Below are 19,790 nucleotides of genomic sequence, written 5' to 3' on the forward strand. Positions count from 1 at the left end.
GGCATTTGGCCTCACAATTTACATTATTATGATCTTGCACTTTATCTTTTACGCACACTGCATTCTTTTGGTAGCTTTTACATTTTATTTTGCCTTTTTTTGTTTTATCTTGTCCTAGCTCAATGCCCCGTGCGATGATTTGATCTGCTGGAATGGTATACAAGACAAGCTTTTCGCTCTATCTCAGTACATGTGACAGTAATAAACCAATAAGCCCCCTGGCTGGCACAAGTGATGATATCATTAACGGCGTATGCTACTCAGTTTTTCACTGAGGAAGATCCCTGGTTGGGCTATGTTGAGTTTGCTTATCTTAATTGTGACACCAGGCAGAGGTCCGATGATTATGTGGAGAACTCCTGGTCTAGCAGTAGGTTTCTCAGCACTAGGGCATACTCATTATTGCAGTTGCTTCACAGCTCTCGAGACCCAAGTTCGACCCTTGGGTGTCAGACTTTGTGGAGCATTTTTATGATCACCTGAGTTTGCCCCTGATGCTTAATTTTCTTCCCAAATTTATGCTGGTTGGTACGTTAATTAGCTGATGCAACCTGAATCAGGTGTGAAGGGTTTTGTGGGAATCAACGGAGATAGGAAAAAAAAATGAGTTGCATTGAGAGGTTCCAGATAGTCAGCATGGAGGGAGCGTTCTGAAGAGCCGACTGTATAGCTTCCTGCCTTTGCCCTAATCATTTTTCAGAGACTTCTAATCCAGTTGTGTGTCAAATTTGAAGAGTTTCCATCTGTTGGAGATGGCAGACTTGCAACGGCATCTGCACGGGTGATGCCAGCAGCCTCAATAAACTGATTAGAAAGGCTGGCTCTGTAATAGGAGTCAAACTGGACACACTAGAGGCTGTGGTAGAACATAGGACCCTGCGGAAAATTTTGGCAATTCTGGGCAATGTTTCTCACCCTCTACGTGCTACCTTGGCTGAATAGAGGAGCGCTTTTAGTAATAGGCTAAGACAACTGCACTGTTTCAAAGAGCATTATATAGTGAGTCAGCCTGTAGCCGGGCAGGTGATGACCCCCTGACTGTTTGTAGTAACTTTTTAAAAATTCTTTCTACTTCTAATATTTACATCTGTGCACTTGTAATGCTACTGTGACACTAATTTCCTCTGGAATCAATAAAGTATCTATCCATTCTATTCCATTCTCTGTCAGTAATGCACTTAGTGGCAAGTAATTTGTTGATATTCACCATTAAGGCTTGTATAGGCGGAGTTTCCCGATAGCCACCCATTATAATTATACTTCCCAGTCTGACATGTTGGTCTGTGGACTCCTTTATGGTAATGATGAGCCACTCTCATATTGGAGGAGTAACACCTCATATTTCCTCTGGGTAGCCTCCAACCTGACCGTATGAACACCAATTTTTCTAACTACCAGTAGTTTCCTCCCCTTCCACATTTCTGTTTTTCCAATCCCCATTCAGGCTCCCCTCGCACCTCTTCTCATCTGCCCATCACCTATCTCTGGATCTCCTCCTTCCCTTTCTCCCATGGTCCACTCTCCTCTCCTATCAGATTCCTTTTTCTTCAGCCCATGAACTCTTCCACACATCACCTCCCAACTTCCTACCTCATTCCCCTCCCCCACTTACCCACCTTCCTCCTCACCTGGTTTCAGCATCACCTGCTGACTTGCGCTTCTTCCCCTCCTCTCACCACCTTGTTCTATCTTCTTGCCCATTCCTTTCCAGTCTGGGTGTGAAGGGTCTTGCCCCAAAATATCAGTATTTATTTCCCTCCATTGATGCTGCCTGGTTCCTCCAACACTCTGTGTGTGTCCCTCAGGATTCCCAGTATCTGAAGAACCTGTTGTCATGCAAGTACATAACATTAATTTCAGGGTGGTGCTGTTGTCTGAGGAAATGCATCTAGCGAAAATCATTAGGAAGAAGAAAAAAGTTGTAAAAGTTTAAAATTGTAGATTTAAGATGAGTTTGGCAAAAGTAAAAGCCTAAGAGATTGAAAGTGGATCTGTGCTGAGCCCAGTGCACCAGAGGTTTTTGATGGCTCATGAATTTTGGAGTTCTTTTTCTAAGCTTGTGTAATTGGCATCTAATGCTGTGCCATGTGCACTAATTCTGTTTTAATGATGCTAGTTCAAGGATTAACATTGGGCAGGTTTCCTGCAATAAATAAATCTCCTGTTTTTTTTTGAAAGATGGGTACTTTTAATTCCAACTCAGAAGGCAGACAAGACCTCAGTTCCGTGGACAGTACCACTCTGATACCTATGATTTGATTTTTTTCGTAGCATGAAGAAGAACCTCCTCAGAACATGAAACCACAAACTGCAGATAAACAACTGTCAAAAGCAGCTCTCAAAAATCAGAAGAAAAGGGAAGCACGGAAGGCAGCAAAGCAGGTATTCTGTTTTTATTACTGATTGGCAGCTCTGAAGTACCAAACACCACATCACTTTCCCCTACACACCTTCGCTCTTTCGGGATGGCACTGATTTTCAGGAGATGAAATCGCCAGCCACTTGGACAGAAAAGTGGCCAACTGAAACCAGGAAGTCAGAATTAGATTTATTTTCATTGATTTCAAGTTCAAGTTTATCATCATTCAACTGCAGACATGTATACAGCTAAACAATACAACATTCCTCGGGGACCAAGGTGCAAAATACAATACATATATCATATACATCACATAAAATAATATTAACAGATAAAATAGTATTCTGTAGACATACAAGTCGACATTAAGTGCATATACGATAGTATACTGCTACTGGTTCCTTAAAGTTGTTACAGCTGGGAGTAGTAGTGGGGATAAGCTCATAATACCTATTGAATTATCTTACGGTGTTATGGTCTAAATACTCCCAAAGGTGTGTGTCTCAAATGGCCTCTGACTACCAAGTCCAGCTTCTGCCTTCACATGTGACTTAGCTACAAAGCCTGGCGGAACCATTTCTATTGACAGGAGGAGCAAAGGCAGGTTCCCGGTGCCTTAACATCCCTTTGGGCAGAGGGGGCTTGCCAGCTCTGGTTTGGCAGTTCATCTAGGAGAAGGAAAATTCTTATCTCAAACCTCCGATATCCTGCGGCTATACCCATTCATGGGGAAGACTTCAGGTGTAAACCCTGAGGAAAAATCGGGAGCTGGAGTTCCTAAGGAAGTCCTACATTGAACTCAACGCAGACTGGCAACTCCTGTGATACTGCTGGTGCCAAACTGTATTGATCTCTGCCGTTCCTTTGGATTCATCAGCTGTGTGGAGAAAGGGAGCCTGCCACATGGACAACAGCCTGCTCTCCATATTGTACTGCCCTGACAGCTGGGACGCAACACACCTGGTCACCCACGCCCATTGGAGGGCCTCAAGACTCTGCTACTGTCACTGTCATAAATAATATGTGTTGGCTGGTAGCAGTGTGTTCAGAAGTCTCACGGCCTAGGAGAAGAAGCTGTTACCCATCCTAACAGTCCATGTTCTTGCACTGCGGTACTTTCTGCCTGATGGTGGGAGGGTCAAAGAGGATGAGAGAGGTCTTTGACAACGCTGAGGGCTCTGCAACCACAGCACTTCTGGTATGTATCGTGGAGGTGGCGGGGGGGGGTTGGGGTGAGGAGGTGCTGAGAGAGACCCCGATGAGCCTCTCAACAGTCCTCACAATCTATTGCAGTCAGATACCTTGTCTCACATGGTGTGTGCTTTGCAGCAGCAGTACAGGCATCATATTACTATAAATTACTAAAATACATACATGGTCAAAAATGCAATGCTCACCAGCGTTCAGAAATCTGATGACAGAGTGTGGAATGTTGCATTTGGAAGAGCAAATAAAATAAAGGAATGTATGCTCACTGATCCCTAAAGATTGTAGAACATTGACATTAAACTAAATCCCTTCAGCCTGTACGTGATCCATTGCCTGTAGATCCGTATCTAAAAGCCTCTTAGATTCTACTTTAATAGGTAAAGGTGGATGATTACAGTCTTATTTCCTCAGAGCAGGGGAATCTAAAGCTAGACGATATAGGTTTAAGGTGAGGGGGAAGGATTTAAAGGGGACCTGCAGGGCAACGTCCTCAACTGAGATTGGTAGGTATATGGAGCGAGGTGCCAGGGGAAATGATAATGACAGTGTTTTACAGGTGTGTGGATAGCGAAGCTTTGGAGCAATAGGGGCCAAATGCAGCCAGGTGGCACTAGCTCAGCTCAACATGGAGGAACATCAAGGCCATGCTTCTGCGCTCCATGAATCTATGAACTGATACTTTAATTTGTTATCAGAAGTACAGTACTGTGCAAAAGTCTTGGACAAATATATATATAGCTAAGGCGCCTAAGACTTTTGCACAGTACCGTAGTAACTTTATGTATTGCACTGTACTGCTACTGTTGCAAAAAACAAAAAGAAATCTCATGATGTTTGTGAGTGACGATAAACTGATTCTGATATGGTTGTCTATTGTTGACTGAGAGTGGGAAGGGGGCAGGGAGAGGGGGAATCATGGTTGGAAAACATATTCCCATATGTTTGCATATGGGAATACAGCACTCACCATTTGTCAACCTACCGTCCTCCCCTCCGTGCAACACAGCACTCACCATTTGTCAACCTACCGTCCTCCCCTCCGTGCAATACAGCACTCACCATTTGTCAACCTACCGTCCTCCCCTCCGTGCAATACAGCACTCACCATTTGTGTATTGCACACACATACGTGTGTGTGTATATATATAAAATATATTGATGTGTGTGTGTGTGTGTGTGCATGACTACACAGTATTGTATATGTTATTAAGCCTGGGAGGTTATGGACTAACTGTAAAGTTAGTCCATAAGTAAAGATGCTTGCAATGTGGTCACTCTGTTACAAGGGCATAGTAAAGAGGAAATAAGTAAATATATAATTAGGAATAGAGGAATTATTGTCACTAGAAAATTTTAATTGAGAAAATATTGGATAGGCTGGACTGTTCTTCTAGGTAAATGAGACGGGCTGGATTGAATTAAATTGTATAAAATCATAAGCCCTTGATGAAGCGGATAGGATGGAGCATCAATAGGCAGCAGAGATCTTCAGGTCTGAGTGTTTGGAAGGAATAATTAGAAAAGAGTAGAATGTTTTTCATGCTGTGGTTGGTAGTCTCTGAAACTCACTGTGAATGTGACTGTGGAGGTGGAAACTGTTATGTTTAAAAGGTATCTGATGAGCTATAACCTGCAAGGCTGTTAGGGAGAGCTGAAAAACGCAATTAAACTGGCTAACACTTGGCATGGTATCAATAGAACAAGCAACCTCCTACAGTGATGTAAGTTTATTCTACGTCCTTGTACAGGATGTGATTATTGCTGATAAAGCCAGAATTTATTGTCTGTCGTTAGCTGCTTCCTAATTTACTGGAACAATGCACAAAAAGCTGGAAGAACTCAGCATGCATGGAGGAAAAAAGGGTTGTTGATATTTGTAGTCGAGACCTTTCATCCAGTCTCCTGTGCCTCCTGTCTGTGGTCTACTAGGTCATTTCAGCAGTTCGTTAAGAGTTGCTGGGTGTTGGAGAATTGTTAGACCTTATCGTTAAAGATGACTGATTTCCTGCCTTGAGTATTTTGAACCAGATAGTGTGATTCTGTCAAAAGAATAAAAGTTCTGACTGATTACAAGTGGAGAGTGGTACTTGCTCATCAACCCCTTGCCTCTCTACTTTATTTCTAGCAGGAGAGCAGATCTGAGGTCATACAAGAAGCACCGTCTGACCCTGAACCTAGAGTGGTCCCCTCGGCTGAGAGCCATGGCGACCCTGAAATAGAGAAAAAAATCAAGAACATCAAAAAGGTAAGTTCAGTGGAAAATGTATGGAAGGGTGGGATTAGGGATGAGAGTAATGTCAATGACGGGGAGAAAAAGCAGCATAGGCTCAATATATTAAAATATTGCTTAAGATCCTCTTTTTCTCACAGAAGTGAACTTCTGAAGTTTGATGGTTATCTTGCAAAACTGTTATGGTTCATCTTAACTGTAAGCTCCTCTCTGTTGCAGAAACTTAAAGCGATCGAACAGTTAAAAGAACAAGAAGCTTCTGGCAAGCAACTGGAAAAGAACCAGGTGCCAATTATTAGTTCTCATCTCCAGAGTTGTGCACTTTTAATAGAACATAGAACAGTACAAGCCCTTCAGCCACAATGTGCTGGCCTTTGAGATCAACCTAACCCTCCATTTTCCTGCCATCTGTGTGGCTATCTAAGGGATTTTTAAATGCCCCTGATTTATCATGTGGGAAGTATCAAGTATAACCTTTTTTATTTAGTTTATTTAGAGATATCTCTAAATAAATAAAATTAAAATTCAGCATGGTACATCCCACACGGACACTGGGAGAATGTATAACCTCCTTACCGATAGCGACGGGAATTGGACCCAGATGGCTGGTGCAGTAATGCATTACACTAAATGCTATGGTAGAGTGGCATTTTATGGACTGGGTTTGACTCTCGTCAGCCTGAGGAATGCAGCTTTGGGGACTGGATGTTGCCCAATGGCCACTGTTCAGGCCTGTTGCCTCACTGAAGTTGCAGATCTGGGTGTGCAATCTTACGTGTGTGTACCTTCCCCTTTAACAGCAGTCAGTCAGGAAATTGCACTCTCAAAATGCTGGAAGAACTCAGTGGGCCAGGCAGCATCTATAGAAATTGCACTGCCTAGTCTCTCTTGAAATATGTTTGCAGAACCTCAAATGTAAATTCTTCCATGAACCAATAGAATTGGTCTGGGGGAATAGAAAATAACTTGCATTCTAGCTATAGATTACTAAAACATAACTTATATTCACTCTCCAAAGTCCTGCCGTAGACTTGGGTTACATTTTTAGAAAAACCAGTTACTTAATGTACTCTGTCATCTTCCCCATGAGGAATGTGATTGCTAGTAGCTATACAACTAGATATGGTGCAAGGTGTCCTGTCACCACAGCTGATATCTGATTCCAGTGAGCATCTCTGATTTTATTGTAGTTTGATGCCTTATTGCTCTCAAAAAATCTTCACAAACTAATAACATTTTCAAAGCACTGCCAGGGTTATTCACAAGAACTCTTGTTTATTCTTTCCATTTCTGCCCATGGATGCTAAGCTATAATGATTTGGTAGCCATCGTGTTTGAAGCCAGATTGTCCTGATGAGACTATTGTTAAAATCTGGAAACTCTGATCTTTGGTTTCAAATGAGCTGTTGGGGGGGTGGGGGGAAGGAGACTAAAATTTGTCTTTTTTTGTTGTTAAAATGTTCTTTTTCTCCGGTTGTTATTATTATTAAATGCAATTTTTGTTTTACTCTATTTCCATTTATAGTTGGAGAAAATGCAGAAAGAAGAAGCACTTTTGAAGGAACTGGAGGACCTAGAACTAGGTCTGTAAATTTACCCAAGAGGATTGCAATACCTGGTTTCACATAACCACAGAAAATTATTTCATTGTGAAATTTAAGTGAAAAAAAATCTATATTCTATGCAATGTAAGAGGTTTGGACAGTGTTAAATGAAGTTATGTATTAGGATAAGAGAATAAAGAAACACTCTACTGACAATAATTTCTACTTCTTTAGATCCATTGTTAAAGATTAACGCTATCCTGCTTAATGTGTGAAAGAGCGTGTATGTCATCTCAGTGCCTTGAAAAAGTATTCTTCTCCCAACCCTTTGTTCATATAAATGAGTATTACAACCAGGGATTTTGAGCAATTCATCTGAGAATTTTTATTTGTGAATCGCATGCTCCTTTTTCACAGTAGACTCCAAATTAAAACATGTAAATTGTAAAGCATAAAAACCTAAAAATTCACAAACTGAAATATCAGCAGTTCAAAAGTATTCATCACCCTTTGCTCAGGATACATCTGACATGTATCATTTCAATTTTTGTAATTTTAGTTTTTTACGCTATACGATTTCCCTCTTTTTTGGGGGAGGGGTTTCTGCTGTGGAAAAAAAAGAATCTGATTCACAAATTATTCTCAGTTAAATTGATCAAGGTCCCTGGTCATAATACTCATTTACGTGAGATAACAGTTGGGTGCTGAATACTTTTTCGAAGAACTGTAGAAGATTTTACAACATCAGGATATCCCAATAAAGGATTCACTGGATTTTTGAACATTGGGAGTAGCAGCAGACTAGGCCATTTGGAATAGTTCTTGAAAATTAGGAGTAGCAGCAGAGTAGGCCATAAGACCATACGATACAGGAACAGAAGTGGGCTAATTGGCCCATCGAGTCTGTTCCACCATTCAATCATGGGTTGATCCAATTCTTCCAGTCATCCCCACACCCCTACCTTCTCACCATACCCTTTGATGCCCTGGCTAATCGGGAACCTATCTATCTCTGCCTTAAATGCACCCAATGACTTGCTGCTCGTGGCAACAAATTCCACAGATTTACCACCCTCTGACTAAAGTAATTTCTCTGCATCTTTGTTCTAAATGGACGTCCTTCAATCCTGAAGTTGTGCCCTCTTGTCCTAGTCTCCCCTACCATGGGAAATAACTTTGCCATATCTAATCTGTTCAGGCCTTTTAACATTTGGAATATTTCTATGAGATTCCCCGTCATTCTCCTGAACACCAGGGAATACAGCCCAAGAGCTGCCAGACGTTCCTCATATGGTAACCCTTTCATTCCTGGACTCATTCTTGTGAATCTTCTCTGAACCCTCTCCAATGTCAGTATATACTTTCTAAAATAAGGAGCCCAAAACTGCACACAATACTCCAAGTGTGGTCTCATGAGTGTCTTATAGAGCCTCAACATCACATCCCTGCTCTTATATTCTATACTTTTAGAAATGAATGCCAATATTGCATTCGCCTTCTTCACCACTGACTCAACCTGGAGGTTAACTTTTAGGGTATCTTGCACAAGGACTCCCAAGACCCTTTGCATCTCTGCATTTTGAATTCTCTCCCCATCTAAATAATAGTCTACCCATTTAATTCTTCCATCATAGTGCATGACCGTACATTTTCCAACATTGTATTTCATTTGCCACTTCTTTACCCATTACCCTAAACTATCTAAGTCTCTCTGCAGGCTCTCTGTTTCCTCAACAATACCCACTCCTCCACCTATCTTTGTATCATCGGCAAATTTAGCCACAGATCCTTTAATCCCATAGTCCAAATCATTGACATACATCGTAAAAAACAGCAGTTCTAACACCAACCCCTGTGGAACTCCACTGCTAACCAGCAGCCAGCCAGAAAAGGATCCACTCTTTGTTTTCTGCCAGTCGACCAATGCTCCATCCATTCTAGTAACTCCCCTGTAATTCTATGGGCTCTTATCTTGCTAAGTAGCCTCATGTGCGGCACCTTGTCAAAGGCCTTCTGAAAAACCAAGTACACCACGTCCATTGCATCTCCTTTGTCTACCCTGCTTGTAATTTCCTCAAAAAATTGCAGTAGGTTAGTCAGGCAGGATTTTCCTTTCAGGAAACCATGCTGGCTTTGGCCTATCTTGTCACGTGCCTCCAGGTACTTCATAATCTTATCCCTAACAGTCAAATCCAACAACTTCCCAACCACTGATATTAGACTAACAGGTCTATAGTTTCCTTTCTGCTGCCTCCCACCCTTCTTGCATTTGGAGTAGCCATTGAACATTAGGAGTAGCAACAGAGTAGGCAATTTGGCTGCCTTCTGCCATTCATCAAGGTCAAGGTTCATCCTCTACCTCTGTGGAATTTTTCGAAACTATCTCCATATCCCTTGATTCCCATAAAGTTCAAAAATCTAACAATTTTTGTTTTGAGTAAATTCAGTGACTGGGTCTCCCCAGCCCTCCAGGATCACAAATTCATTGCAAAGAAGTTTCTCCTCAACCAATCTTCAAGCAGGAGAAACATTCTCCATAGATCCAACCTGCGAGATACTCCTCTCTTTCTGAAGTCAAGGAATGCTGACCCCATTCTCTGGAGCATCATCATTGTAGAAACATAGGAAAATGCAGAACTTAATTTATGCACAATAAGCCCCACTATCAAAGGTTCAAAGGTTGATTTATTATCAAGTTATGTATGCAACTCTGAGATTCTTCTTCTCCAGATAGCCACAAAACAAAGAAAAACCTTGGAAGTCAGTTGAGAGAGAAACAGCAAACCTACCAACACGATCATCAACTCCCCAAACCCACCTCCCCCTGCACGAGACACAAGAACATTGACCCCCAAATCCTCCCACACACATACACACACAAAAACAATGAACAACAGCAAATACACAATATCAAAACCATAAGACTGAAAAAATAGTCCGTAGTCCAAAATCCATATGCAGAAATCTCAGTAACATTCACCAGCATTATTGACCAGCAAGAACCATTATTCACCTGCAAGAACTATTAGCCAGATAATCTCTGAGGCCAGTACACTGGGGAAACTTCTTCAAATCAACTGAGATCTCTGTTGGCCCCCCTGCAAGATAAAATGGCATCCTGCTTTTGCTTCAGAGACAATACTTCATTGAGCTTTGTGGCCATGCTGTGTTGACGCTGGAATGTGTGGTGTCACTCACAGGCTGCCCACAGCACATCTTTAGGATGTGTTAGTTGTTAACGCATTCCACTGTATGTTCTGATAGTATGTACATGTGATAAATAAATCTGAATCTGGTTATAGGGCTGTGTTGTCAGCCCAGTCTCTGGAGCAGTATTTGAACTCTGAACTGGAATTCCAGCACTGAGTCAAGGCTACGCCTAGACACAAACTTGGGGGAAAAGGTCAGATTTGAACTTGATGTAAAAGAGTTTACAAAGATTGCAATATTTAGATTTGCAAATGAATTATCTGATTTACAGCATTTTTAAACAGAATATATCATCTCACCGAACTATTTAGCAATTAAGCTCGCATTTTACCATTTTCTTTTAACTTCCTTTGATTTCCCAAAATTATTTATTTTGCCTTTCATGTCAGCAGCCTGTCAATCTCTTGATGTACATAGAAGCTGCAAAGAAGGACTCAACATGAGGAAACCTTACTATCTACCTCCATTAGTTCATCTACTATATTTCTTCCCCTAAATCAGTTAATAATCTAATATTTTGCCCATCCTGTAACTGAATATCTCTTTCACCATCCGAATAGAATCACATTTAATATCACTGATATATGTCATGAATTTTTTTTGATTTGTGACAACAGTACAGTCCAATATGTAAAAATACAATGAGAAATATATTTTTAAAATTAAACTAATCAAAGAGCAAATATAATGAGATGATGTTCATGAGTCGGTGCATTATCTGTTCAGAAACCTGATGGCATAGGGGAAAAAGCTGTTCTTAAGATGTTGAGTGTGTGTCATTTGGCTCCAATACCTCCTCCCTGATGGTAGCAATGAGAAGAGGGCTTTTCCTGGGTGATGCAGGGGCCCTTAATGATGCACGCCGCCTTTTTGAGGCATCACCTTTAGAAAATCTCAATCTGGGGAGGCTAGTGTCCATGATGGATCTGGCAGAGTTTGCAACCTTCTGGAACTTTTTCTGTTCCTCCATACGAAATGGTGATACAACCACTTACAATACTCTCCATGGTACAACTGTAAAAATTTGCTAGAGTATTTTATGATATAACAGATCTCCTCAGATTCCTAATGAAATACTGTATAGACACTGACATGATTGTAATTGCATCGATGTGTTGAGCCCAGGACAGATTTTCAGAGATGTTGACACCCAGGAACTTGAAACGGCTCACCCTTTCCACTGCTGACCCCTTGAAGAGGACTGGTGTGTGTTCCCTCGACTTGTACTTCCTGGTCCACAATCAATTCCTTGTCTTACGCTGAGAGCAAGGTTGTTATTGTGACACCACTCAAATCGGCTGATCTGTGTGAATCTCAATAGTCTCATGTGAATGTCCATGCAAACCACATTTCCCCCACAGCTATTATATCTCTCCCAACTTTAAAGATCTTTATTGGATTTTTCAAGCACAATGCTCATTTACAAAAGCTGTATAGATTGCTTCCAATTATTTTTATCATCTGAATATATTTGTTATTGAAGATTCCAAAATATGCTCTTCCAGAGATGTTAAACTGACTGGCATGTAATTAACTGAATGAACAATATTTGATAAATGTTTTAGCAATTTGTGCAAATAACTATGTTGCATTTGTGATTTTTTTTCAGCATGTTTCTGATAAACTGAATTTGAGGCTTTTTATAATGTACCTTCATTTTATTAGTCTGACAGAATGAATAAGACTGTAGCTGAGGGACAGAATAAATTAGTCGTCACTTGGAGCTTTTCTACCTCATGGGATGTAAACTTTAAAACAAGAATGTAAAGTGCTAGAAAATTTTGGAAAAATAATAAAGAGATTTGCATTCATGAAAACACTCTCAAAGGAGAACACAGGGATCCTTATATAGAAATATTTTGAAGTGGGAGGAAATGTTTAAATGATCCTTGTATTTTATAAATCAAACACAAAGTGTTGGCAATGGTGGTTCAGTCAGCATTTAATGAGAGAGAAACAGAAGACACATGAATTTTTGTCAATTCTGAAATTCGATTTCTCCCTTCATGACCCGTCGAATATTTCCAGCATTTTCTCCTTTTATTTCAGATCTGAATCAAAGTCAGGTTTATAATCACAGACAAATCTTGTGAAATTTGTTATTTTGCAGCAGCAGAAGAATGCAATACATAAAAATCCTACGAATTACAGTAAGAAATATGGTAGGTAAAAAACCGTGTAAGAAGACAGCAAAATAGTGTAGTGTTCATGGATAAAGTGGCAGTGTGGAGATACATCTCTACCAAAGGAGGTGTAAGGCGTTTCTTCCCTCCACTAGCCTGCAGGTCACCCTTGGGTGAGGGGTAGCACCTACTTGGTCCCCTGATCAGGGTTACATGAATCCATGGAAGCAGGAGGTGGATGGTCGTATGAGCAGCTGGTGCATATCACAAGTCCTGGTTATGAGACCATTGACGCCAGGCAGAATATCTCTGCAGAGTACTGATAATGGCTGGGGTCACCCATCTTCTAAAGATACTGCCTAGAAGAAGACAATGGCAAACCACTTAAGTAGAAAAAATCTGCCAAGAACAATCATGGACCATGATTACCCAGGTCAAACGACACGACACGTAATGAACGAACGAGTGTTTATGGGTAGGTTCATTGTTTGATGTTGTGTTATTTGTTTAATTGAGTTCTCTTTGTCTAGTTTTAGGACTTGCATGAAGATCTGATCGCATTTTAGATCATATTTATGTAGAAACAAAATTCTACAGGGCTCACCAACTTTCTAGCACCACTGTAACAAACATATTGTAAAATAGGGTCAGCTTCATGTAACCAAGCAAGAAAAAGCTCATGAAGATGTTGTTGATGACACCCACTACCATGGCAACAGCAATTCAATAATAAAACTAAATCTAATTTGCATCTTGAATTCATCTGTCTCCGACAGTGTGGGTTTTGATTGGGACAACTTTGAACCACTTCACACAGTGTAGCATCATTAAATAGTACATTATCATAAAAAGTGATTAGATTAATTTAATGCAAAATTTGACATCCATTCAAGTGTTCTCTATCCAAATAAATCTGGCATATTGAAGTAGATAATGGCTGATCTTTAGTTTAAATCCATCTATCTTCCTTAATCTTTCACTGATCACAATGGTCATTTTATTTTCTATTTAGAGATACAGCAAAATAACACACCCTTCCAGCCCAATGAGCCCACTACACCCAAGTGACAAATTAACCTTCTAACCTACATGGCTTTTGACTGTGGGGGGAAACAAGGGTAGTCAGATGAAACCCACACAGTCATGGGGAGAACATACAAAACTACATACAGATGGTGACAGGAATTCTACCCTGGTCACTGTCTCTGTAACTGCTGTATCGTACATGGTTCTTTATCATGTAGTTGGTCATGTATCCCTGTTTAAATGGTCTGGCCCTTTTTTTATGCTTACAGACTTTATAACCATAATAAATGGCTTCAATTTACCATTTGAATTATTTTCAGAGGTGTAAAAGTCATCTCACAAATTTCTGTATTTCAGAAAATCAATCTAGGTCTTTTTGTTCCCTACCCGAACTTTAGGCCCTGTTCTTCCTTCAAAAAGCTGTCTTCCAGAGGTGACCTAGTTGGAGCTCGTAAGTTAAACAGCCCCTCATTTATGTTCTAATCGTCACATTACAAAGGTCTCTAAGACACATTGATTACTGCTCCCCAATCGAAATCTGGAACTACGCCATGACTCAGCAACTTGTTTTGCAGACTCAGAGCAATGCAGTTGGTAGCATTATCATTAGCATTTCATGGGTTCAAGTCCAACCCCAGAGAGTTTGGAGCACAAATCTAGGCTGACAGGTTAGTGCAGAACTGAGTGCTGTGTAATTACGAATGCTCTATTTCAGAGTCAATAAACCAAGGCTTTTCAGGTAAAGGATCCCTTGGCATTAATCTGATGAGAAACAGGGGTATTGGTAATTGTCCTGCCCAATATCTAATTTTCAACCATAAACAGTTTTTCTGGTCGTTATCAAATTCTTGTTTTTGGACGAATTTAGCAGCAAAATGCTTGCAATAAGATCAAATTACAGAAAATATTCCACTTTTGAATGGCCTAATACTCACTTTGGTATAGTAGATATCTCATGTACCTAATAAACTGCCCACTGAGTGCATATTCATGGCCTTTTGCTGCTGTAGCCAATCCAAGATTCATCATTTAGTGCGTTCAGAAATGCTCTTCTGCACACAGCTGTTATAACTCGTGGTTGAGTTACTGCTGTCTTCCTGTCAGCATGAACCAGTCTGGTCATTCTCTAAATTCTCTCATCAATAAGGCATTTTCACCCATAGAACAGCCACTTACTGGATATTTTGTTTTTCACACCATTCTCTGTAAACTCTAGAGACTGTTGTCTGTGAAAATTCCTGGAGATCAGCTGTTTCTGAGATACTCAAACCACCAATAATCATTCCATGGTCACACGTATATAGCTAAGGTGTTTAAGACTTTTGCACAGTACTGTAACAATTTTATGTATTACACTGTACTGCTGCTGCACAAAAAAATCTTGACATGTGAGTGATGATAAATCTGATTCAAGACCAAGGAGATGGTGGTGGACTTTAGGAGATCTAGGCCTCATATGGAGCCAGTGATCATTAATGGAGAATGTGTGGAGCAGGTTAAGACCTACAAGTATCTGGGAGTACAGTTAGACGAGAAGCTAGACTGGACTGCCAACACAGATGCCTTGTGCAGGAAGGCACAGAGTCGACTGTACTTCCTTAGAAGGTTGGCGTCATTCAATGTCTGTAGTGAGATGCTGAAGATGTTCTATAGGTCAGTTGTGGAGAGCGCCCTCTTCTTTGTGGTGGCGTGTTGGGGAGGAAGCATTAAGAAGAGGGACGCCTCACGTCTTAATAAGCTGGTAAGGAAGGCGGGCTCTGTCGTGGGCAAAGTACTGGAGAGTTTAACATCGGTAGCTGAGCGAAGGGCGCTGAGTAGGCTACGGTCAATTATGGATAACTCTGAACATCCTCTACATAGCACCATCCAGAGACAGAGAAGCAGTTTCAGCGACAGGTTACTATCGATGCAATGCTCCTCAGACAGGATGAAGAGGTCAAAACTCCCCAATGCCATTAGGCTTTACAATTCTACCGCCAGGACTTAAGAACTTTTTAAAAGCTATTATTAATGCTTCTTGAGATAGTGATTTAGATGCATATCATATTTTTTACTGAGTTAAGTATTGTATGTAATTAGTTTTGCTACAACAAGTGTATGGGACATTGGAAAAAAAGTTGAATTTCCCCATGGGGATGAATAAAGTATCTATCTATCTATCTATCTATCTATCTATCTATCTTTTGTGAACTGAAAGTGGACAGGGAAATCATGGTTAAGAAAAGAGGAAATGAGGGTGGAGGGAGCAGGAAACACCAGAGAGACATTCTGTAATGATCAATACACCAATTGTTTTGAATCAAATTACCTCACTGGGGGTATCTGCACGCACCCCTTCCTCCGCCACTGACTCTCATTCTCTGCCACCTGTCCCACACCCCTCCTGTGGCGTTCCACCCTCACCATTCCCAACATCCTTTGCCTCTGCCAGATTTACAAAATCATTCTCCACTCCACACTGAGAACTACAGTACCATACAAAAGTGTGAACCGCCCTAGCTATATATATATATATATATATACCTAAGACTTTTGCACAGTACTGTAGATCACATTTCTGCCCCATTCTGATGTTTGGTCTGAACAACAACTAAAACCTCTTGACCATGTCAAGAGAGATCGGTGCTGAGTTCTTTGTTGTTTGTCATCTATATCAATGATCAGGATGATAATGTGGTTAACTGGATCGACAAATTTGCAGACACCACCAACATTGGGTGTGTAGTGTACAGTAAGGAAGGCTATCTTGGCTTGCAGAGGGATCTACATCAGCTGAAAAATGGCAGATGGAATTTAAAGCAGACAAGTGCAAGGTTTTGCACTTTGGTGGGACCAACCAGAATAGGTCTTACATGGTGAATGGTAGGCACTGAGGAGTGCAGTTGAACAAAGAGATCTGAGAATACAGGCACATAGTTCATTGAGAGTGGCATCACAGGTAGATAGGATCATAAAGAAAGCTTTTGGCACGTTGGCCTTCATAAATCAATGTATTGAGTACAGAAGATGGGATGTTATGTTGAAGTTGTATAAGACATTGGTGAGGCCTACCTTTAGTTTTGGTCACCTACCTACAGGAAAGATGTAAACAAGGTTGAAAGAGTGCAGAGAAAATTTTCAAGGATGTTGCTAGGTCTGGAGGACCTGAATTATAAGGAACGATTAAATACGTTAGGACTGTATCCTTTAGAATGTAGAAGACTGAGGGGAGATTTGATAGAAATATACAAAATTATGGGAGTATAGACAGGGTAAATGCAAGTAAGATGCTTCCACTGAAGTTGGGTGGGGCTACAACCAGAGGTCATGGCTTAGGGGTGAAAGTTGAGAAGTTTAAGGGGAACATGAGGGGACATTTCTTCACTCAGAGGGTCGTGAGAGTGTGAAATGAGCTGCCAGCACAAGTAATCCATGTGAGTTCAATTTCAACATTTGTTTAAAGCAGAAGTTTCAAAGTACAATTATTAACAAAGTATGAATGTAGTATATGTAGCATCCGTGCCCCCAATTTACCCCCTTTCACCTAAGGTGAACTGCTGTCGCCCTGCCAATAGTGCAATACTTCGGTGTAAATACGGTGTAATGCCCCCCCCCCCAGTACACATTCGCAACACAAATACCAGACAATACACCAAAGGCGAGTAAATAATTGCAACTTTATAGCTATTTCTTAGTGATGGGTTAGTGAAACAGATAAACTAAAGGCGCCAAATCAGTAAGTTCATCAGCTTGTGCACATAATATTTTAATACGTTGGAGCACACACCTCCAGTTCCATCCACAACGATCTTCCGAGTCTTTGGCCACCGTCCAAACCGTCAACATCCAGTATCCGCTGCCCTGGAACCGCTGTCCGCTCCTCACACATCCGTCCTCCTTGCTCGCCTCCCGAAAGAGACCGCGAGCTCCCGGTCAGCTTACACATACAAGATAGCATAACAATTCTCCATTGGTTAGTTCCCCCCTTATCTGCAGTCATAACCCAAACATCCCAGACACAGAAACCTATTACAGCATTAAGTAACATTACAGAGAAGCCATTTCATTATAACAACACAGAGAAGCCATTTTGTTAGCCTGAACAGTTAACACCACAGTTACTGGTACTGAGAGCCCTATATATACAGAGCAGGTTAAGACCTACAAGTATCTGGGAGTACAGTTAGACGAGAAGCTAGACTGGACTGCCAACACAGATGCCTTGTGCAGGAAGGCACAGAGTCGACTGTACTTCCTAAGAAGGTTGGCGTCATTCAATGTCTGTAGTGAGATGCTGAAGATGTTCTACAGGTCAGTTGTGGAGAGCGCCCTCTTCTTTGTGGTGGCGTGTTGGGGAGGAAGCATTAAGAAGAGGGACGCCTCACGTCTTAATAAGCTGGTAAGGAAGGCGGGCTCTGTCGTGGGCAAAGTACTGGAGAGTTTAACATCGGTAGCTGAGCGAAGGGCGCTGAGTAGGCTACGGTCAATTATGGAAAACTCTGAACATCCTCTACATAGCACCATCCAGAGACAGAGAAGCAGTTTCAGCGACAGGTTACTGTCGATGCAATGCTCCTCAGACAGGATGAAGAGGTCAATACTCCCCAATGCCATTAGGCTTTACAATTCTACCGCCAGGACTTAAGAACTTTTTAAAAGCTATTATTAATGCTTTTTGAGATAGTGATTTAGATGCATATCATATTTTTTACTGAGTTAAGTATTGTATGTAATTAGTTTTGCTACAACAAGTGTATGGGACATTGGAAAAAAAGTTGAATTTCCCCATGGGGATGAATAAAGTATCTATCTATCTATCTATCTATCTATCTTCCCACAATCATGAAATAAAAGAAATCCATGGAACCCATTCAAGAAAAACAACATAAAAAGTTATGGGGAGAATGCAGGAGAACAAGGCTGAGAAGGATAATAAATCTGCCATGATGGAATGGCAGAGCAGATTTAATGGACCAAATGGCCTAATTCTGCTCCTATGTCTCATGGTCTAATATGCTGATATCTGGAGCAATAAACAAACTGCTGGAGGAACTTATTGGGTTGAGCAGCATCTGTGGGGGAAAGGTACTTGAAATTTAGGATCCAATACCCATTCAGATTGAGTAATCTCTGTTAGTAACCATTCTTTTAAAAATAAATTTATATCCACTTGTCATTGACATTTTGTGGCTGAGAATTTCAGATTTGAATCACCTGCATAATTTATTTTCAACTTTTTAAATAATTTTAGTACTGATGAGTGTTCCCTTGTCACTGGTAAGCCAGATTGTAGAAACATTTTATGAGCTATATGGTTTATAATCCTTTTTACCTTCTCTTTCTATATACATTGCTTCAAAAGCAAGGCTTCTGTTTGTATTTTTATGGCTTTCTAATTGCATTCTCAGATTTACAATGCTTTTATTTTTTACTTTTGGGATGTGAGAACCACAAGACCATAACTTTTACTACTCATTCCTAATTGCCATTAAGAAAGTCATGAACTAACTACTTGAACCACAATGTGGTGAAAATACCCTGTTGTTGAGATGGGAGTTCGGGATTTAGACTCAGCGACATGAGGGGCAACATTTTCACAAAGGGTAGTACCGGTATGTCCTGGTTATGTGATCTCTGAAGAGAATTGACAATGGCTGAAATCACATGTCTTGTAAAGACACCGTCCAGAAGAAGGTAATGGAAAACCACTTCTGTAGAAAAAATTTGCTGAGAACAATCACGGTCATGGAAAGACCATAAAGTCACACGACGCAGCACATAACGAATAAACAGTATGTCGAAGGAGCTGCCAGAGGGAAATGGCTGAAGCAGGTAAATAACAAATTTTAAAAGGCAGTTGGACAGTTATGTGGATAGCTCAAGTTCAAGTTTATTATTATTTCAATATATACAGATATACTGCCAAATGAAACAACATTCCTTTGGACCAAGGCAGTACATAAAACTCACACAACACATAAGGACATAAGAAATAGGAGCAGGAGTAGGCCATCCGGCCCATCAAAACTGCCTGCAAATAAATTAATATTAGCACAAATAAATTTACAAATGACAGGGTACATTTACAAAACAAGTTTAAAAGTAAACAG

The 19,790-nt window shown here is 40.7% G+C and overlaps 1 protein-coding gene across 3 annotated transcripts in view; it reads left to right on the top strand.

The window, feature by feature from the left end:
- The window catches only part of eif2a (eukaryotic translation initiation factor 2A), a 53,443-nt gene extending 41,310 nt beyond the window's left edge, over window positions 1-12,133 (top strand). For 2 of the 3 annotated variants that reach the window (XM_073041588.1, XM_073041590.1), the window contains 4 exons: window positions 2,272-2,382; window positions 5,694-5,813; window positions 6,018-6,083; window positions 7,324-12,133. In XM_073041588.1, the coding sequence (XP_072897689.1) occupies window positions 2,272-2,382; window positions 5,694-5,813; window positions 6,018-6,083; window positions 7,324-7,389 (363 nt within the window). In that variant the 3' untranslated portion in view covers window positions 7,390-12,133. The remainder of the gene's footprint in view (window positions 1-2,271; window positions 2,383-5,693; window positions 5,814-6,017; window positions 6,084-7,323) is intronic. The other variant, XM_073041589.1, reaches the window with a different exon arrangement.
- The last annotated feature ends 7,657 nt before the right edge of the window (window positions 12,134-19,790 follow it).

This window comes from Hemitrygon akajei, chromosome 3 (assembly GCF_048418815.1).
Source record: "Hemitrygon akajei chromosome 3, sHemAka1.3, whole genome shotgun sequence".
Lineage (NCBI taxonomy): Eukaryota > Metazoa > Chordata > Chondrichthyes > Myliobatiformes > Dasyatidae > Hemitrygon > Hemitrygon akajei.